General features: G+C 39.8%; 2 protein-coding genes across 3 annotated transcripts; one reads left to right on the plus strand and one right to left on the minus strand.

Annotated features, from left to right (window-relative positions):
* Positions 1–1,829: 1,829 nt before the first annotated feature.
* LOC139369909 (high mobility group protein HMGI-C-like) lies at positions 1,830–12,788 on the plus strand. The gene is made up of 6 exons (XM_071109190.1): positions 1,830–2,077; positions 5,105–5,328; positions 5,844–5,927; positions 6,116–6,166; positions 8,229–8,267; positions 8,831–12,788. Exons 2-6 carry the CDS (start codon positions 5,221–5,223, stop codon positions 8,933–8,935), a joined length of 387 nt encoding a protein of 128 aa, XP_070965291.1. The 5' UTR covers positions 1,830–2,077; positions 5,105–5,220; the 3' UTR covers positions 8,936–12,788.
* Positions 12,789–13,564: 776 nt separating this feature from the next.
* Positions 13,565–20,501, minus strand: LOC139369910 (uncharacterized protein C3orf18 homolog). Of its 2 annotated transcripts, none has more exons than XM_071109192.1 (5): positions 20,387–20,501; positions 16,917–17,392; positions 16,727–16,752; positions 15,438–15,552; positions 13,565–14,407 (listed from the first exon to the last, which is right to left on the minus strand). In XM_071109192.1, exons 2-5 carry the CDS (start codon positions 17,346–17,348, stop codon positions 14,327–14,329), a joined length of 654 nt encoding a protein of 217 aa, XP_070965293.1. In that variant the 5' UTR covers positions 17,349–17,392; positions 20,387–20,501; the 3' UTR covers positions 13,565–14,326. The 2 variants fall into 2 exon arrangements, with proteins under 2 accessions (XP_070965293.1, XP_070965292.1); XM_071109191.1 differs by having other exon boundaries at positions 20,188–20,501.
* Between the last annotated feature and the right edge of the window lie 2,386 nt (positions 20,502–22,887).

Raw genomic sequence — 22,887 nt, forward strand, 5'->3', positions numbered from 1 at the left:
TGGCTGTGGTTTTGAGCAAAAATGAACTTTATTTTTTAATCGGGAGGTGCTGGAACAAAAAGTGAGCGCGAGAGGGGGGTGACTTGTGGAGTTCTGAGGTACCGGAACACATGAGGGAAAAAGTTACCTTTATAATAAAGCATTGCATGCATTTCATTGCATTTTCATAGTGGCATAGAGCAGTAGAGTTGAGGCAGTTACAGAAGTTGCACACATGGGGTACATTTTTAGTAGCCTAGGGTCTGGAAAAGTGTTGGCCTTTTATAAACGCATGTCATACAATTCTACATAATTTTACATGACTGGAGACTTTGTCCAAATATTTTTTAATACCGCACAAATGATCGAAATGGCAGGCTACTTTGACACTGACAAACTAAGAATCTGAGATCAATAAAAATGACCTTGTCTTGAATCCATCAATAGCCTAGGCCTTAGTGTGTGGATACAAATATTGTAGGCTACAATATGAGAAGGAAATTATAATCCTAAAAGTGCTTTCCAGTTTCACTGACTCACCCAATGATGAGCAGCTCACTTGCTAGTGATGGCCGGTGAGCTCGTGCCGAAAGCCTATCTCTCTCTCATTTGTAAAACAATATTTGGAAGTTGATCAAATATTTTTCTAGCCTACAGCATAGTCTTCTATTTCCAAACCTGTGTTTTCCCTCGACTGTATTTGAAATATTGTGAAAGACCTGTTTTGCCTGCCTGCTGTTTTTTCACTGACAGATGTCTTGTTCATTCCGGACTGTAGGCTATTCCTTGTTATTGGGCTACAATCCACAGCTAGGCAAGCCATTGATCCTCTGTGGCAAAATTATTGGCCTTCCCGGGCTGAAAATCACATTTTTCACATTGTTTTTTTGTGGGGACAGGAGAATTAAGAGGTAAATCGAATTAACTTTGATCACTTTTATTCTAGTTTTTACAATGCAAAAAGTTAACATTATTTTTCATGCCAGGAGAGGTACCGGATCTGGCCAAATAGGTTCCGTGACAAAACAGTCCAAAACGGAGGTGCCGGATCCTGTTCCGGCAAGATCCGGCTCAAATTAAGCACTGAATTTAGGTCACTTCAGCAGTTTGTTGAGTAAACAAACTTTAACATATTAGCTCGAATTCTTGTTTTGAAGTCCATTCCACACACAGAATAACGCAGGTTAAGCAATTGTTTACGGACCTATTTTCATGGTACTGTAACTGTATGATCTGCAGTATCTACAGCTACACTTTTTGAAAACAGAGTTCCAAAGGGGTTCTTCGGCTGTCCCCATAGGATAACCCTTTGAAGAACCCTTTTTGGCTCCAGGTAGAACCCTTTTGGGTTCTATGTAAAACCCTCTGTGTAGTGTAGTGTAGCCTACAGATGTAAGATCTTAATTTGAGCCAGGTCGATACAGCAGGAAAATAATCCTGCAGCAACAGGAAATGTGAATAATTACGTGGATTATAATTATTGGACATTTTTGTAGGGGTTGATACATTTTTCATAAGGGAAAATCAAGTCTGAAATGTCAAAGTGGAAATTACAAACTTCAGAAGACTTGTTAATACAGTACAAGTTTAAAATGTAATGCATTGCAGAAAAGTTCAAGTTGAAAATGTCCTGAATTGCAGGAAAGTTCTCCTGCAACAGTTTGATCAAATTAAGATCCTACATCTGTATGATGCCCATCACTCACAAGTGGGTGGTCCAATGAGCAAGGGGCGTGTTCGACTGTTTCACCCCTCCTCTATGGTAGAGAAAGTATGCAATGTTCCTATATGATCCAGCTCCAACCCCCATCATACTTCAACTGGGGTATTCGTGACTACGAGGATACGACAGACAAACGTAAGATCACACACAGACTGAGTGAGATAGAGGAAAGGAGGGAGGGGGAGAGAGAAAGAAAGAAAGAAAGATACATATTGTTAGTTCATTCCAAGATTAACTTTATTCAAGGAACTGTCTGTAAGATTAAGAAATCGTAAGAATAAAATATAGACTGAATATAGTAAACTTTCCTACAATTCCATCGGTGTTTTTATTAGGTAGTCTAGTTTAACAATAAAACCAGCTGGTGGGAGCAAGGTAGGTGAAGCATTTTACCCTTCCTATAGGCCTGCCTACAGGCTATCGTTTATTTTTGTACAATAACATTGTTGATATTTTTCTCTTCAATTTGATTAATATGTTACTACTCAATCGTGTGTTCAGATCATTCAGATTAAGTACAACGGTTACCCGCAGACAAACTGCTGTCCTTCGATTCGATATGATTTGCTCTCTCCCTGCATCTTCTGCTGTAAACACATGGCTTTCGCGCCGGCTGTAAATTAAAATAAACTCATACAGGTTATGTAATAATTATGTCAAATTAATTGAATGTCCCGATTAAACATGTATTGACGATGCAGTGTATGTCTACTATATAGACTATGCTATAAAGATAAAAATGCACAAATAGTTTACTTTTCTTTTGTGTGATCTACTGTATCGTTCTTATAGCCCAATGTTAGTCCTGCTCCATTGGACACCATACCACTGCTCTAACATATATTTTATGTTGGTAAGTGGCGCCTTTTAAGTCAAGTAGACCTAAAGTTTAAAAGTATAACATAAGAGACGTGACAGTTTTAATGTACGCTGCCTGACACACATTTTGGTAGTTTTAAAAGAATGCACAGAATGTGTTTTTATGGTTGCAGTTGCCGCCCATATGGAAAAAGTACATTCAGTCCTCCTAGTTCACTGCCAGCAACATAGTTAAACGAATCGTCTCCTGCTATGCAAAAGTATCTGTTCATAGACTTCACCTGTGTTTAAAAACATCGTAGCCTACACCTGCAGACAGACACATTCAACTCCCAACTTCCTACTTAAATGCTTTTGTTGGTAAAGAAAAGCTACAGTGTATATCAATGCAACAAGATGTATCTCCTTTTTGATTGGTCTGTGCATGAGCTTGATCTTGGAATTCTGATTATGTTCTACATGTTTCTATAATCAGTCAAAATTAACAACACAATTAATTAATTAATGAAGGAATGAAATGCAGAATTACATCATTCAAATCAATTAAGTGTCCTTTAATCCCTCTAGTTTTTAGTTATTAGTGAAATAAACAAAAGTAACCTGTGTAGCAGCAAAATATTTAGTACTGGATTTTAGCCTCCAATATCTGTATGCAAAGTGCAGACAATATTTGATTTGGAAGGTGGTATTTGATTTAGAAGGTGGTATTTGATTCAGAAGGTGGTATTTGATTTAGAAGGTGGTATTTGATTTAGAAGGTGGTATTTGATTCAGAAGGTGGTATTTGATTTAGAAGGTGGTATTTGATTTGGAAGGTGGTATTTGATTTAGAAGGTGGTATTTGATTTAGAAGGTGGTATTTGATTTAGAAGGTGGTATTTGATTTAGAAGGTGGTATTTGATTTAGAAGGTGGTATTTGATTTAGAAGGTGGTATTTGATTCAGAAGGTGGTATTTTTAGAAGGTGGTATTTGATTTAGAAGGTGGTATTTGATTTAGAAGGTGGTATTTGATTTAGAAGGTGGTATTTGATTTAGAAGGTGGTATTTGATTTAGAAGGTGGTATTTGATGGTATTTGATTTAGAAGGTGGTATTTGATTTAGAAGGTGGTATTTGATTTAGAAGGTGGTATTTGATTTAGAAGGTGGTATTTGATTTAGAAGGTGGTATTTGATTTAGAAGGTGATATTTGATTTAGAAGGTGGTATTTGATTTAGAAGGTGATATTTGATTTAGAAGGTGGTATTTGATTTAGAAGGTGGTATTTGATTTAGAAGGTGGTATTTGATTTAGAAGGTGGTATTTGATTTAGAAGGTGGTATTTGATTTAGAAGGTGGTATTTGATTTAGAAGGTGGTATTTGATTTAGAAGGTGGTATTTGATTTAGAAGGTGATATTTGATTTAGAAGGTGGTATTTGATTTAGAAGGTGGTATTTGATTTAGAAGGTGGTATTTGATTCAGAAGGTGGTATTTGATTCAGAAGGTGGTATTTGATTTAGAAGGTGGTATTTGATTTAGAAGGTGGTATTTGATTTAGAAGGTGGTATTTGATTTAGAAGGTGGTATTTGATTTAGAAGGTGGTATTTGATTTAGAAGGTGGTATTTGATTTAGAAGGTGGTATTTGATTTAGAAGGTGGTATTTGATTTAGAAGGTGGTATTTGATTTAGAAGGTGGTATTTGATTTAGAAGGTGGTATTTGATTTAGAAGGTGGTATTTGATTTAGAAGGTGGTATTTGATTCAGAAGGTGGTATTTGATTTAGAAGGTGGTATTTGATTTAGAAGGTGGTATTTGATTTAGAAGGTGGTATTTGATTTAGAAGGTGGTATTTGATTTAGAAGGTGGTATTTGATTTAGAAGGTGGTATTTGATTTAGAAGGTGGTATTTGATTTAGAAGGTGGTATTTGATTTAGAAGGTGGTATTTGATTTAGAAGGTGGTATTTGATTTAGAAGGTGGTATTTGATTTAGAAGGTGATACAGTATTCAATTTGGAAGGTGATATTAGATTAAAGGCACATATGAACTCAAGTACAAAGTAACTGAGAAGCCCATGTTGAAAGCACTGTATACTCACATAATCTAACAAATATCTCAACAAGCAGGCATATAGCCTAAATATACAGCCTCACAGACATACAGTAGATAACCAATAATAACCGGTACAGACTGGATGGATTAGATCTAAATGTTGAATGGGATACTGAGTTGTGAATATCTCTGCTACTTATAGTTACTGCAGACTGAGATAATGTTTCTCTATGTATGCCAAACCCCTGTCTGTGTTCAGATGAACCTGCAATGGCTGGTGCAAAGGCTTTTATAAAGCAGCTCTCACTCTTGCTCTGTGACTGACTGCAAGACGAAAGCAGTGTGGCCTTTCATAATGATTTTATGAGGTTCAGAGTGAGAGGAGGAAAGTGTATTTGTATCAACTTGTCCAGCCCCCAGTCACATTGGAACAATACAAAGATTATGCATGATAGTATAAACTATATATGTCTTTACAATAGGCCTACTAGAAAGAGATGGCCCAACACTGACTAGCTAACCTGAGCCCCCCTTCTACTTCCCAGGTGTCCTACCCCCTGCCGTTCAAGTCTGCCCCTCCCTAACCCTCTGCCCTGAGGCCTGAGCTCTGGGCATCCATGCCCACAGCCCCATCTTACTGCGCTGGTGGACAGACACAGGGATGAGCAACAGCGGGACCAAGGAGCCGTCACCACAGCCAGGCGTGGCCCAATCACCTAACTCTACACCTCCACGCAGGGGCCGGGGTCGCCCACGGAAACAACAGGAGGTTGGACCACCACAGAACCCTCCACATACATACTTCATACACTGTACAGGACCCTGCAGATGTAGGATCTTAATTTGAGCTAGTTTGATGAGCAGGAAAATAATCCTGCAGCAACAGGAAATGTGAATAATTATGTGGATTATAATTAATGAAACATTTTATATTGGTTGATACATTTTTCGTAAGGGAAAATGAAGTCTGAAATTTCTAAGTGGAAATTACAAACTTCAGAAGCCTTTTTAAAAATCAAATACACAAAACATGTCCTGCATTGTAGGAACATTCTCCTGTAACAGGGTGATCAAATTAAGATCCTACATCTGTATATGACTCAATAACTGAAATATATCACCCTGTCATAAGCAGCAACCCAAATGCACATTTTAACAACTGTAGTCTGGCATAGGTTTTTCTATACAATGTTATTGAATAGAGTGGGTCACAGCTGCTTTGGCTATGGAAAGAGTCGGAGTGATAACCATAGCAGTTCCTGATTTTGCTTCATCTCTCCCCAGGAGCCCACTGGCCCCCCAACTCCAAAGAGGCCGAGAGGACGACCCAGAGGAAGCAAGAACAAAGGCCCTCGTGCCACACCCAAGGTAAGATCATCTTCTCATGTTCATGGATATCGTTAACATGAAATATGCAATAAAAACAAAGAATCCGACTAGGCAGAGGAGCTGAACAGAAAATATCAACTGTAGGAATAGGGTTGTGAGTAGACATTTTGTGTATATAATAAACAATACAATCATCTCTGCTTTATCCTCCATCCTTTCTGTGTCAGGAAGTAGAGCCTGTCGGGGAGAGAAGACCAAGGGGCCGGCCAAGGAAATGGGTATGAGGCTAACGTACACACTCACTCAAGCACACACATGTAATGAGGCCTACTGATATGCGCCTCAAATGTACGCCCCTAGACTCCTATCTCTCTTTGTATCCTAGGAATGCACAACTTCAGTCCTTAAGGCAGTGTTTCACAAACTTGGTCCTGGGGTCCCCAAGGGGTGCACTTTTTTTTTCTTCCACACAGCTGATTCAAATTATCAAAGCTTGATGATTAATTGATTATTTGAATCAGCTGTGTAGTGCTCGGGCAAGAAACAAAATAAACACCCTTTGGGCTCCCCAGGACCAAGTTTGGTAAGTGCTGCCTTAAAATATCCATAAGAGTCTGTTTAAGCTAGAGATATATATATATATTTGCATGGGCTGTATCTCAATCAAACGCAACCACCTATGTCGGCGTTCCGCATCTGTTGTGAAAAGTGGCAGAGCTAAAGCTCTGTTTGTCAGACCAGAAGACATTCTGAAAATTGGTCTTCTCACAAAAAACTTCTGTCGTGTCTGAACGGTTTCTCCATTTTGCTCTACAACCCCCAGAAGCCTCACAGGAGTCATCTGAAGTCAATAGAGTCGATGTGCCAACTTCTGTCTGTAGCGTCCAAACCGTTTGGGCTACAAACTAATATGACCCCACTATGGAAAGAGGAGACTCACAAACACGATGTTGTTCTCCGTTTTGCTCTACAACCCCCATAAGTGTCACGGGACTCTGATGGTAACCAGGTACCATTATCAAAAATGAATGAAAGTATGGAAGTAGTTTTGTGCCCTCCAAAAAAGGGGTTAACCGTGTGTCCAAAATTGAAATATATATTTCCTGAGCTTTCTTATATCTCCTAGATATAGGACAGACACTTCAAAACCTTATTCCTTATGATTTATTTTTGTACTGTCTGTTTTGTCGTTTAGGGGGTGGCAGGTAGCCTAGTGGTTAGAGCGTTGGGCCAGTAACCGAAAGGTTGCTAGATCGAACCCCGAGCTGACAAGGTAAAGATCTGTCGTTCTGCCCCCGAACAAGGCAGTTAACCCACTGTTCCTAGGCTGTCATTGTAAGTAAGAATTTGTTCTTAACTGACTTGCCTAGTTAAATAAAAATAAAAATGCGTTTATATGGGCTGTGAGCAATTTCAACAACAACAAAAATGTATACCTAAAGGGGTCCTAAAATAGCTAAATGATCCATGGTATGACCATCTTGTAACAGTAGCCCTCCAACGGCTTAGACTTTTATGATTTAAGGGCAGTAGTGTTTTTCCTGATTCGTGTCAGTGATTGGCAAGAGCATTCCCTAACCTGGTGTCCTAGGTCTGAATCAGGGATGGTAACTTTGATGGGGGTGGGGGCCACAAAAAAAATCTGAACTAATCATGAGGGCCGCAATGGCTCGCGGGTCTGCTTACCCTCAACCATACCAACACATGCAGTCAGAACCAGTCCTAGACTTTTGGTGGCCCTAAGTGAAATTCCCCTCGTGGGGAGGATATGATATCTGAGTGAGAGTGACTAACAAAATCAATGGGGACCCCCTGGTCGGTAAGTTTAGGCTGACTCAACAATCAAATGTTTTTTTTGCTGACATGGGCTAATTGAGTGACTGTCAGTGACTGACATAACAAGATAAAAACTGCTGATTCACAACCACATTTTGAAATTGCACCTTGTGTATTCTGCTATTCAAACTGTCAACAGTAATTTGAGATCCCGACTGAGTTGCCCATCGTTGGTCCAAATCCCTCAAACTCAACTCTGGACCTCGAAGCCAGACCCATTGCTTTTCGTTGTTCCCCTTTAAACAGGGACTGATTTAGACCTTGGGCACCGGGTGGATGCAATGAATTTATAATTTAGAACAGAAAACCATCAGGCTCCGGACCTTGTAGGGTAAGAGTTGAATAGTCCTGGTCTAAATCATTCACTGATTCAAAGTAAAACGTTGCAGCCCTTGACGATTGAAGTTGTCGACTGCTGGCCTGCATTGTGCAATGGAGAGTTTGACTGATTGATTGAACAACCTTTCTCTCTTCTTTTTCTCTCACTTTTATTCTTCTCCAAAGCCTCAGAGAGTAGTTCAAGAAGTTGTCCAGGAACAGCAGGTAAGAAGGAGTACACCATAATAGGTCATATTATGTTTTTATTCTTCAAATGATCCTCTTACCTATTGTACTTGAGCACTACTTTCATGGAGGATGAATATGAACTTCCGTTCAAATAGCACCTTCTTTCAGAGAATCAACGGATTACACCAACACGGGCACAAAAAGAGGCCAATGTCATTCAACTTCCTCATCCATCTTATCACAATCTTCACTGCAGAACCAAGTTTCAAAGAAGTTAAAACACATTAAGAACTGAAACCATAGACAGACTCCCTTTTTCAGACACAGACATGCGAATGAGTCAATGCTGAGCGGGGAAACCTGATATAACCGCTCTCTTCCCCTTTCTTCTTGGTTTCCTGACATAACCATCTTCTCCCTAGCATTTCTTGGTCTCGCGTACAGACCTATTTCCCCACATGTAAAGAATCACTCATTTACACACTCATACAAGTATATCATTACTCATTACACAAACACATGCACACGCAAGCACTCACTCTCACACTCTCACACATACATGTACATACTAATGTCTGTATTTTTGTGTCTTTTCACAGGGTCCTTCAGAAGAAACCGAGGAGGGCCCCTCACAGTCACAATCTTTACCCACTGAGGCTTCACCATCTCACTCTCCAGCCCAGGAAGAAGCAGAGGGGGAATAGACAATGTGCCACAGTACTACCTCAAGGTTTGGGCAGAGACAGAGGTGTAAAAAGGGTTCCAAAAGGGTTCTTTGTCTGTCCCCATAGGAGAACCCTTTTGGTTCCAGGTAGAACACTTTTTGGTTCAAGGTAGAACATTTTTAAGTTCCATGTAGAACCTTCTGTGGGTTCTACATGCAAACAATAAGGGTTCTATTGGGACAGCCAAAGAACCCTTTTAGGTTCTAGATAGCACCTTTTTTTCTAAGAGTGTATAATCCAACCTCCACTGTCATGAGGATCTAAAACAACAGATAATAGCCCTGCTTTGTAGAACAGTAGGCCTGGTTGGGTTATTGTGCCTGGAGTCTATCCAGCCCTGAGGCTGGGTCAATGATGGACATAGCTTTGGTCAGTTGATTGATTACTAAGGATTTGGTCAATGCGTGCAACAATTCAGTTTGACTGCCCAAACCCTTTCTCATGAACGAGATTGGTTGATGCTGTGTGTTTGTGTGTGTGTGCGTGCGTGCATGTGTGTGAGCACGTACGTGTGTGCGTGTATGTGGTGATGGTGATGATGATGATGGTGGGGAAGGGTTTTCAAAAGAAAAGGATGCATTTCAAACAGCGACTACTGGGACAAGAGGCGTGGCCCAATTTACGTTATGTCTGTCCTGATTGTGAAGAAACACAGGGATATTTTGTTAGATATATATTTGAATGGGAATACATTTTACATTACCATTAACATGAGCAGAAATAAGTCTAAACTCAACCGTGTCCAATTGACATGACATCGGACCATTAACATGAGCAGAAATAAGTCTAAACTCAACCGTGTCCAATTGACATGACATCGGACCATTAACATGAGCAGAAATAAGTCTAAACTCAACCGTGTCCAATTGACATGACATCGGACCATTAACATGAGCAGAAATAAGTCTAAACTCAACCGTGTCCAATTGACATGACATCGGACCATTAACATGAGCAGAAATAAGTCTAAACTCAACCGTGTCCAATTGACATGACATCGGACCATTAACATGAGCAGAAATAAGTCTAAACTCAACCGTGTCCAATTGACATGACATCGGACCATTAACATGAGCAGAAATAAGTCTAAACTCAACCGTGTCCAATTGACATGACATCGGACCATTAACATGAGCAGAAATAAGTCTAAACTCAACCGTGTCCAATTGACATGACATCGGACCATTAACATGAGCAGAAATAAGTCTAAATTCAACAGTGTCCAATTGACATGACATCGGACCATTAACATGAGCAGAAATAAGTCTAAACTCAACCGTGTCCAATTGACATGACATCGGACCATTAACATGAGCAGAAATAAGTCTAAACTCAACCGTGTCCAATTGACATGACATCGGACCATTAACATGAGCAGTCTAAACTCAAAATAAGTCTAAACTCAACCGTGTCCAATTGACATGACATCGGACCATTAACATGAGCAGAAATAAGTCTAAACTCAACCGTGTCCAATTGACATGACATCGGACCATTAACATGAGCAGAAATAAGTCTAAACTCAACCGTGTCCAATTGACATGACATCGGACCATTAACATGAGCAGAAATCAGTGTAAACTCAACCGTGTCCAATTGACATGACATCGGACCATTAACATGAGCAGAAATAAGTCTAAACTCAACCGTGTCCAATTGACATGACATCGGACCATTAACATGAGCAGAAATAAGTCTAAACTCAACCGTGTCCAATTGACATGACATGACATCGAAATAAGACCAACCGTGTCCAATTGACATGACATCGGACCATTAACATGAGCAGAAATAAGTCTAAACTCAACCGTGTCCAATTGACATGACATCGGACCATTAACATGAGCAGAAATAAGTCTAAACTCAACCGTGTCCAATTGACATGGCATCGGACCATTAACATGAGCAGAAATAAGTCTAAACTCAACCGTGTCCAATTGACATGACATCGGACCATTAACATGAGCAGAAATAAGTCTAAACTCAACCGTGTCCAATTGACATGGCATCGGACCATTAACATGAGCAGAAATAAGTCTAAACTCAACAGTGTCTAATTGACATGACATCGGACCATTAACATGAGCAGAAATAAGTCTAAACTCAACCGTGTCCAATTGACACATGACCATTAACATGAGCAGAAATAAGTCTAAACTCAACAGTGTCTAATTGACATGACATCGGACCATTAACATGAGCAGAAATAAGTCTAAACTCAACCGTGTCCAATTGACATGACATCGGACCATTAACATGAGCAGAAATAAGTCTAAACTCAACCGTGTCCAATTGACATGACATCGGACCACACTCAGGTTTTGTATTTACCTTTATCTTCTCAATACACTCATTAAAACCTCAGGTATTTTGCCTTAATGTAGCTATGCATTTAGCTATTCAGGAACATATAATTCTACTCAGTTATGATATTATTCTATTTTATTGTGTATTTCTGATTTGTTTTTTGACATTCACAATATGACTTGACACACAAACCTCATTCAGACCTCAACTCACCTCAGTCCCTTTATCTTTCAGTCTACCTCAGTCACGGAAATCAGAGAACTCTTATAGCCTCTCCCCATACCAAAAAAATGAACACACACACACATACCTACTCAGGATACTCCCATACGTACTGTACCCGCTAGCCTCACACTCTCCCTCCCACTTCCGTGCTGACAGACTCTTTAGGTGAATCCCAGCAGAAGCCTTTAGCCTTTGGCTCTGATGAAATGCCTGTCTTGAGAATGGGTCTATCTACAGTACCTGGGTTCAAAATGACCCAATATTTTACTGTTTGCTGTAGTTTTTACTTATGTTTTATTTGTTCTCACAACCTCTGTGAACCCTTACGTGTTCCCCTCTTAGCTTTTTACATAAGATACGTCATCATTTCATTTCATGTTCTCACATTCACACTGCAGATGTTAGATGAACAACCATACCATTTGATGAATTGATGTCAGTGACATGTGAAACATGAAATAGTGAGATAAAAGTTAACATTTAGTTTTTTGGGCTCTTCCTGTAATGCATTTCTGGAGAGGGTGGACAAGTCCACATACGTTATTTTTCTGTCAGTTGCAAGTTTCTAACCTAAACTCTGTCTTTTTCTTATTACTTCACGTCTTTGGCTGGAATGACTGTTTGCCATGTGGACTACGTCTGAAACAGGTCTGTTTTTGGCACTGAGCACTGTCCCAGAGGGGTGGCTGACTGATTTTAGCTTTGCTTGTCCCATGTGATCTTATGAGACCTATAGAACATATATCTGCTGTCCACTCATCTCACTAGGTTCATAACAGCATATCGTACAGGTAAATAAACCTGAAGTACTGCATTGTGATGTCAGTAAAAGTGCCTCCTAACCTAACTTCATACCTCAGCAACGTCAGGATATCCACTGTCTATATGATATTGACAGTGTTGCTCTATGAGCTTACTGATATAGATACAGTATATTCAGTGTGTGTGTGTAAGTACACATATCTTAGGTGTTTGTCATATGCTTGTTGTAATGCTTTATGTACAAGGGCTTTTAAATATTGAGTAGTGTAGTTGGGTCCTGTTATCTCGTAACATCTTCAGTTTTTAAGCTTTTCATCTTTTTTTTGCAACATTTGGAAATGTGTCCCTTTCATTTCAGTCTCCTTGATCATGTACTTCGTGAAGATTTATTTTCAATGTAATCCATTTGAACTTGAATACACAACTCAAAAGGGTGTTTTTTAGTTTGCCTCTGATCTGTCTCGCTTTATGGTGTATTTTTGCATGAGTGTAGAGGTGCTGCTTGGTCTGTCTGTTACCAATAAATGTATCACATAGCTATGTTCGTCTGTCATGTATTCATCAAAAAGTAGCAGCACAATAAGTGGTCGTCAAAATACTGTTGGTTAAATACTGTATCTTTAAGTGTATAGAAACCAATGTTGCTGCTTTATTACTTGTTATAGAGGAAACATACTAATACTTTATTACTTAGAGGAAACATACTAATACTTTATTACTTAGAAGAAATATACTAATACTTTATTACTTAGAGGAAATATACTAATACTTTATTACTTAGAGGAAATATACTAATACTTTATTACTTAGAGGAAATATACTAATACTTTATTACTTAGAGGAAATATACTAATACTTTATTACTTAGAGGAAATATACTAATACTTTATTACTTAGAGGAGGAAATATACTAATACTTTATTACTTAGAGGAAATATACTAATACTTTATTACTTAGAGGAAACATACTAATACTTTATTACTTAGAAGAAATATACTAATACTTTATTACTTAGAGGAAATATACTAATACTTTATTACTTAGAGGAAATATACTAATACTTTATTACTTAGAGGAAATATACTAATACTTTATTACTTAGAGGAAATATACTAATACTTTATTACTTAGAGGAAATATACTAATACTTTATTAGTTAGAGGAAATATACTAATACTTTATTACTTAGAGGAAATATACTAATACTTTATTACTTAGAGGAAATATACTAATACTTTATTAGTTAGAGGAAATATACTAATACTTTATTACTTAGAGGAAATATACTAATACTTTATTACTTAGAGGAAATATACTAATACTTTGAGGGCAAAGGGGCGATAGAGACAGAAGTGCTGAAAGACACATTTTGGACGTGTGGACAGGGGTACAGTAATGTACACTAGGTGGGTTACAGTACCCCAGGCATTGTCCTCCAGATCTCCTGATGTCGTGTTTTAGTTCTTCAATGTGTAGAATGTCCATTCCCTTGTTGTTCCGAGTCTCTAGTCCACCACCATTATGGAAGCAGTAAAAAGTCAACATTTTTGCATAACCATTTTAGAGGAGTCTCTTCTCAAATGTGGTTGTCTACATTTAGCAGCAAAATACGAACATGTGGAAATGAATACATTCTAGACAAAGTTTTCAATGAAGATGGATGTAGGAGTTCTACCACCACTACCACTTAACTACAGAGAAAGACAGTGATCCAACAAAAACCCATGAAGTATTTGTGCAACAAATAACAACCAGTACAAAATCCTTAGTTCAATAAAGTTCACCTAATTTCCCCATATATCCCACCATAGTCACTGGAGACAATTTAACAACTGTAAACGATGTGGACTAATGACAATGATGGGAGAACCTCACAGTTAAACTATGACTACATTACAACTTAAACATCAGAATTCCCTTATAGCCCAGCCTGAAAAACATCCCCCAGACATCAGTATGTTTCCATGGCCTTCATTCCAGTTTTCCTTTTTTTCCTGAGCAACATATCTCAATGACGGAATAGCTAGTCCCCTCCCCATGTCCCCCAGTCCCCTCTCATGTCTTTAAGAGTGTAGTTATGCATTGAGACCGTTGGCTACGTCTGTGAAGACCAGGCGACTGGGCCTCTGTGTCATCCCCTGGGAGGTCGTGAGAGTCTGGGGGGGGGGGGGGGGTAAAACTGTGAGACACAATAGTTGCCATGGTAATACTAGAATCATCCACCATAACTTTGTAATGCCATGGCCATAAGTGGTCATATGAACTGATTTTTCATTTTGTAACCAATTAATATTGAATCTGCCACTGCTGTGATTGCTTATAACATTTGTTTTAGTAATGTAGCGTTAGGGAAACAAATCAATGGGTGGAGAAGTGAATTGAGTACTTAAGATATCTACTGTATGTTAATTTGGAAGAGATAATTATGTAGTATTTGTCAGTGACACGTCTGTAAAGGAAACCAGTACTGCCACACACATTTTTGGAAACACATTCATAGCCTAGGCATGTCAATCACAAGGGGAAAATTAGGAAATCAGTCATTTTTGGGACATTTAGGAGCAGTGAGGTGAGAGTGATGAGGCAGTAATCAACAACTTGATGGTATTAGGCACACAGAGAGAAGATGTGAAATGAGGGTATAGGTGTGTGTCACTCCAGTGTAGTAGAAAAGGTTGTGCATGTGTGTACAGTGGTATTCTGTTGTAATCGTTGAACTTGTTGTATGTAAAGGGAGAATAATTAACACGGCAAGGTCCACATGTAGTATGTAAGTGTTTTTTGAAAGGGTAGCTTAAGGAAAATGGAACAACAGACACAAATTAGACTTTACCATATGTATTACCATTTTGCCTATTGTCAAAACTTAAAAGAAAAAAGTCCATTCATATGAGAATAAAATAGCAACTGGTTACTGGTAATGTAAGCACTGTAGTCACAAAGCTCTGTTGGAGTACATTATGATGCTCTGAACCTATAGATGTATGAATCCATTGTAGATAAATATAGATGAGATCCAGTAACTGTAGATCAGTGAGCAATAGATCACTGCGGGTTATTAAAGACGAGTCTGAACATAATGTAACCATCAAGACTTGTATCATAGTAGATTTACAGTAGAGGATCAGTGTCACTGAAGAGGGGAGTGTAGCCTGGGCACTGCTTCAGACCTGTGTCGTATACTACCTTGTTATTGGGTCCTGTGAGGTTGTGGTCCAGTAGTTCCTGTTCCAAGTCATCCTGTTCCTCTGCCGGATCAAAGTTATACATGGGCATCAGCTGGTGCCTCAGCTTCTCCAGTCTGAACAGTGAACACAGGGCAGGAGGAAAGTAATAGTTACAGTGAACACAGGGCAGGAGGAAAGTAATAGTTACAGTGAACACAGGGCAGGAGGAAAGTAATAGTTACAGTGAACACAGGGCAGGAGGAAAGTAATAGTTACAGTGAACACAGTGAACAGTTACAGTGAACACAGGGCAGGAGGAAAGTAATAGTTACAGTGAACACAGGGCAGGAGGAAAGTAATAGTTACAGTGAACACAGGACAGGAGGAAAGTAATAGTTACAGTGAACACAGGGCAGGAGGAAAGTAATAGTTACAGTGAACACAGGACAGGAGGAAAGTAATAGTTACAGTGAACACAGGACAGGAGGAAAGTAATAGTTAGAAACACATTCCATTTTAAATGTTGGTCATTTAGAAGATGCTCTTTTCCAGAGTGACTTACAGTTAGTGCATTAAAAAAAGTCCTAACCATAAACTTGGGTTACTATACAGATCTAAGAATGGTTTTACTATATCCATTCAAAATCATTTAGTAACCCAACTGCTGCATCCTATCCTACACTATGGTGACGTCATCTATCAAAACAAAACCAAGACCTTACTTTGTGCATTAGATGTAATTTATAACAATCTTTGCAGATTAATTATTGGATGCCGTTATAAAACTCAGAATTGCACAATGTATGAATGACTAAATTGGCTGTCACTCCAAAACAGAAGACAGTAGTTGCCTCATACTTTTTTATTTCATTGTTATTATCATTGGACAGTAGTTGCCATATTATTTTTGTTACTAAGTATTCTTTGTTTGTTTCAAAATTTCAATTAAATAAATATATAGCTATGTGAGACAACCACATATCATAATCATAGTAAGTCAATTTTTCCTCAATAAAATAGTCAGTGTTAGTAGGAAAAGAACAGTGTGAGTGTTATTATTTTTTTCTTTTTTAGGGGAAGGGGGTGTGTAATTTAATCAAGGTACTTGATTAAGGTAGGTTTTCAGAATATGGGCAGGGACTCCTCTGTGCTAACGTCAGCTCGTTCAACTTTTGGGTTCTCTAGGACAAAGATTACTGACATTTGTCTCTTAATGCTATAATTATTTGGATATGCATGGAAGGTAGCCCTCCCTTTCACAAATCTGGCTGATAACTTCAACTCTTATATAATAAGGAACTTCCTCACCTCTTCCGTTTCCTGATATACAGCATCTGGGAGTGGGAGACATGGTGGGGCACAGGGAGTCACACATATCATTGTTAATTAGATAAGAGGAGGAAATTAAACTAATTCATACTGTATACACTGTCGTGACAAACAGACATATTTTGTGGGCATGGAAACTAGGTAGTGACTGAAGCGATTGCTTTCTTACCACGACCAATGTCAGGCCAATTACAGTGATGATGCCAAAGGGCACCAACACCATGCCCATCTCAGAGCCCTCGAGCTCCAACTCTGGCAGCTTGGTGGCATTGAAGCTTGTCTCGTTGGTTGTTGTTATAGTAATGCTAGTGGTCATGAGTTTTGTCCTGGACTCTGTGACCATCTCATGTTCCATCCTGGCGTCCGTTGTAACAGTGAGAATGGGGGTCATGGAGGTGCTGGAGACAGTGGAGAGAAAGCTTGCGGTGGTCTTGGCCGTAGTCATATCCATGGTTTCAGCTAAGAGGAAACAACAAAGCAATGTGGAGAGTTGTCTTGTGTCCCACTGCTGTGGTTGTCTCAATGTGACTCTTGTCTGTATCTCAGGTGTGTCACAACAGCCGCAGGTTGACTCTCTCTGGACTGAGGTCTGCTGAAGCATTGGGAATGCATTGAGTACACCAGAACACACTCTCCAGGCAGAACCTAAAACAGATCATTTAACACCATCAGATCAGAACACAAACAAGCATATTATGCACACTACAATAGCATATCATATGGCTTGGTTGGTTGTAGGTTGGTTTTGTGTGTGTGTAGCATGTTTGAGGTCTGAAATACACGTGTCAAACAGGAGGGCACTTTCATTCTGATTCTGATCAAGGCAAAACCTCTAATCACCTACTGAAAGCAGTCAGGTGTTAATCTTTTTGTGAAATACTGAAACAAATTGGCACCAAGGTGCATCCTCCATAAAAACTAAACTAGATGCAAAATAATTGTGTGTATTTTTCCACAGTGCTCATGACATGACACGATGTTCGCCTCGTAGAAGTGTGTATTTGTAGAAACAGGTAAAAGCATATATGTCCCCACCCCTGGTTCCATCAGATTAAACCCCAGAACCTGTTGTGCCGACAGGGCAGCAGTGGGTGTTGTGGGCAGGATGTGGGCACCAGAAGCAGAGAAAAGGGTGGCAGAACATAGCAGAGAAAATACAGAGGAAAACCAACCCTAAGAAATTCAGCACACTTTGTTAGGCAATGTGTCAGAAGGTGTGCTGTTTACACAGTCGCTCTGAAGTTTGCACACATACAGTAGTACTGCACAACCACACACACCACCCTTTATATAGTATTTATAAAGCATGTACAGTATACAAACCTTATAAAGGGCTAGTGTAGGCTTCATTAAGCCTTCATAAGATATCATTAAACTGTGAGCCAGAGGGTCAGTGTATTTACATGCTGAATTCTGCCATGTACAATAGTATGGCAGACATGATACAATCTAGTATAGTCTCACACAAATAAAATAAAATTGTATTTGTCACATGCTTTGTAAACAACAATGGTGCACTGTTCGTGTAGACGAACAGTGAAATGCTTACTTATGGGCCCTTCCCAACAATGCAGAGAGAAAAATATAGAAACAATTATAACACGAGGAGTAAATACACAATGAGTAACGGTATCTTGGCTATATACACATGGTACCAGTACCGAGTCGATGTGCAGGGGTATGGGGTAATTGAGGTAGATATGTTCAGGTAGGGGTAAAGTGACTAGGCAACAGGATAGGTAATAAACAGTAGCAGCAGTTTATGTGATGAGTCAAAAGAGTTGGTGCAAAAAGGGTCAATGCAGATATTTGGGTAGATATTTGGTTAACTATTTAGTAGTCTTATGGCTTGGATGTAGAAGTTGTTTAGGGTCCCGTTGGTTCCAGTCTTGGTGCATTGGTATCGCTTGCAGAACAGTCTGTGATTTGGGTGGCTGGGGTCTTTAAAAATGTTTAGCCTTCCTCTGACATTGCTTGGTGTAGAGGTCCTGGATGGCAGGGAGCTCGGCCCCAGTGATGTACTGGGCCGTACACACTACCCTCTGTAGCGCCTTGTGGTCGGATGCCAAGCAGTTGCGATACCAAACACTGATGCAGCCAGTCAAGATGCTCTCAATGGTGCAGCTGTATAACTTTTTGAGGAACTGAGAGCCATGCCCAATCTTTTCAGCCTCCTTCATGACTGTGTTGATGTGTGTGGACCATGTTAATTCCTTACTGATGTGGACGCAGAGGAACTTGAAGCACTCGACCCGCTCCACTGCAGCCCTGTCAATGTTGATGGGGGCGTGCTCGTCCGTCTGTTTCCTGTAGTCCACAATCAGCTCCTTTGTCTTGCTGACATTGAGGGAGAGGTTGTTGTCCTGGCACCGCTCTGCCAGGTCACTGACCACCTCTCTATAGGTGGTTTCATTGCCGTCAGTGATCAGACCTACCACTGTCATGTCGTCAGTAAACTTAATGATGGTGTTGGAGTTGTGCGCAGCCACGCAGATGTGGGTGAACAACACCATAGTGCTTGGAAGAGGACTATGGTGTTGAAAGCTGAGCTGTAGTCAATGAACTGAATTCTCACATAGGGGTTCCTCTTGTCCAGGTGGGAGGGCAGTGTGGAGTACAAAATAAATTGTGTCATCTGTGGATCTCTTGGGGTGGTATGTGAATTGGAGTGGGTCCAGGTTGTCTGGGAGGATGGTGTTGATTTGAGCAATGACAGTTCAAAGCATTTAGTTGATGTGAGCAATGACCGTTCAAAGCAATAGTCATTTAGACAGGTTACCTTTGCGTTCTTGGGCACAGGGACTATGGTGGTCTGCTTGAAACCTGTAGGTATTACAGACTGGGTTAGGGAGAGGTTGAAAATGTCAGTTAAGACACCCGGCAGCTGATCGGCACAGGCTCTGAGTATGCGTCCTGGTCATCTGTCTGGCCCCGCAGCCTTGTGAACCTGTTTTAAGGTCCTACTCAAATTGGCTATGGAGAACGAGATTACACAGTCGTCAGGAACTGCTGGTGCTCTCATGCATGGTTCAGTGTTGCTTGCCTCGAAGCGAGCCGTGAAAACAAAGACACATGAGCCATCCCCAATCCCACCTCAGAATGCAGTCTGCCAGCTGTCTGTCTGTTTATTCATCTAATGCGGAACATGTGCAGTGCAAGATCTCAACCAATCACAACCCAGAGCCAGTCTCAGCCTTTGTCACTGTCCAATTGGAGATCAAATACAGTACAAAGACAGTCAAAATAACATTTCCATAATATAGCATGTTTCTCAAGTTTATCATCTCTTATTGTCCTTTTCACACCATGAAATTTTGCACAGTGAGCATTCCTCTGTAAGTCAATAAGTATAAATACGGCAAACGTCTGGCTTTTAATCCTGCCAACATGACATGCAAGCTCCTCTGAATTGCCCTCCCAGGTTAGGGGTATGTACCTACCTTTCCTTGATGTGATGGGATTACCACTATTTTTTTTAAAGGAGCCGTAGTAGGTAGCCAGATAGAGGGGTAATATCCTAGGGAGAAGGAATGTTTCCCCTCTCTCTACCCCTCCTCTCTCTACCCTTCCTCCTCTCTCTACCGCTCCTCCGCTTATCCCTTCTGAGGGGGTGTTTACATGGAAAACACTTCTTCTCACCTCCTGCTCCACTCCACACAAAGCAACCAGACCCCTGGATGATTCCAGAGGATTCCCCGTCTATCTCTTCTTTAGATCTGTTCCCCTATCCTGGCCCTTATGTTTTAGATAACAGTAGCTGCTCCAGGGATGCTGCAAACAGAGCTCTGTGATCAAAAGCTCCCTCCCCCATCCCTCCTGTGATAGGTCGGCTGGGGTGAAAGCAGCAGCTGGCGTTGGCTCTCTGAGCCGTCAATCTGGCTTTATAGGGATGAGAATGGGATTTAATGGTTGGGGAGACCAGATGCTGTCAGGCCAAGATGGATGATTATATCCGGGTGGCTGGCCTGGGGAAATTAACCCTATGATGTCACATCCTCTAACAGGCAACGGACTGGGGATTTTCAGTGAGGCAAATGCGCTTTCAATCAAGCCCTTTTCATTCATAGTACCGTTAGGTTGTAAGGATTTGTTTGAGTACTGTAATTTTGAGAAATCATACATATGAGATACCATATTTTACGCCAAAGGTCACCCATAAGAATTAAATTCAATCAGTCAGCACACAACGCAGTAATAGCCACAGCTTTATTTTAATGAAAACATCTGCATACTTGAGGACCAATTTTGAGAGAAATGGTCTTGTTTTATTATAATACATTATCAAAACAGGTGAAGCATTATGTTCAGGACAGTAACCAACACGGTCAACCCTGACCAAAATAATGTTCTCTCTTCATTTCTGGCTTCTTTGATTCACTTAGCTCATTTTGAAGGAGTCTGCAGTCATCATGGCCACCAATAATTTTGAGAAGAAAATCAGATGCTTTAAATTAAGTTATTTGTTCAAACTTTTTTATCCAGGTTAGTTTCAGTGAGATAAAATGAATATAATTTTGAGAGACTGGTCTACTCGTACCTTCATAGTCGATGGTTCCATCTCAATCTTTATCTGGCTCCATAATTTGCTCTGCCTCCAACTCATTCAGTGATTCTGATGCATTCATCAACACATACTGTACCTGCAAATAGAGGTGGTTTGTAGCTGATTCTTAAAGTTCATTTAAGTTCATAGCGAGGAAAAACGGGCAAAAAGGTCTCTAAACTGGAACCAAGCAATAGATGCTGTAGGTAATGTTAGGCTTACTTCAGTGTATTCCACTCGATATATCCCTTGACCTCTTTGTCAAACACGTTGAAAGCAGCTCGTAGCTCTGCATCTTGGCCTTTGGCTCTTTCATGGGCCAATGCCATTAGACCCAGGAAGCTACGGTTAAAGGTACCTTTTCCTGTGATGACACAAAAACAAGTAATAAGGAAGACAACTAGGAAGACTATTACTACTAGCTAGCTGTATATAAGAAACATAATTGGACAGCCTTCGTCATCCAATTTCCTTTGATGTATTTTTAATAAATAGAAATATAGAAGGAAGGTATGTCTTTAACATCGTTAGTGGAATCGGTATATATTAGTTCTAGGTGTTTGGTATCTATTAACGGTACAAATAAAAAATACCTCGACCTGAGTCCTGGTGGATCACATCATTGCAATAAGGCATTGAAAAGGTAAAACACTGACATCTAGTGATGACATAAATCCTACTATAAATGAATCTCCTAACATGTCATGTTACATACAGTACAATGCCTTTGATTTTCACATCTCTCATTCTAAAATGAATCTTCACAAAAAAAAAGCTTATCAACTGTGTAAGAACAGTACAGTTTGATACAATTCTATACGGAATTTGACAGTAGAATAACAGCATTGTTTACATTTTTCATCAGCTACAACTGTTTATTGCAGTATTCAGAATATAATTTTGATGGTGGATAACATTGTATTATTTACTAAAATAAATAGTAAGAGTATGTACAGTTGAAGTCGGAAGTTTACATACGCTTAGGTTGGAGTCATTAAAACTTGTTTTTCAACCACTCCACAAATGTCTTGTTAACAAACTATAGTTTTGGCAAGTCGGTTTGGACATCTACTTTGTGCATGACACAGGTCATTTTTTCAACAATTGTTCACAGGCAGATTATTTCACTTATAATTCACTGTATCACAATTCCAGTGGGTCAGAAGTTTACATACAATAAGTTGACTGTGCCTTTTAACAGCTTGGAAAATTCCAGAAAATTATGTCATGGCTTTAGAAGCTTCTGATGGGCTAATTGACATAATTTGAGTCAATTGGAGGTGGACCTGTGGATGTATTTCAAGGCATACCTTCAAACTCAGTGCCTCTGTCACGTTCTTACCTTAGTTTTATGTCTTTATGTTAGGTTGGTCAGGGCGTGAGTTGTGGTGGGTTGTCTATGTTCTTTTTTCTATGTTATATTTTCTACGTGTTTGGCCTAGTATGGTTCTCAATCAGAGGCATGTGTCGTTTGTTGTCTCTGATTGAGAATCATACTTAGGTAGCCTTTTCCCACCTGTGTTTTGTGGGTGATTATTTTCTGTTTAGTGTTTTCTGCACCTTACAGGACTGTTTCGGTTTTCGTTTATTTCACCTT

This window comes from Oncorhynchus clarkii, chromosome 17, assembly GCF_045791955.1.
Source record: "Oncorhynchus clarkii lewisi isolate Uvic-CL-2024 chromosome 17, UVic_Ocla_1.0, whole genome shotgun sequence".
Taxonomy (NCBI): domain Eukaryota; kingdom Metazoa; phylum Chordata; class Actinopteri; order Salmoniformes; family Salmonidae; genus Oncorhynchus; species Oncorhynchus clarkii.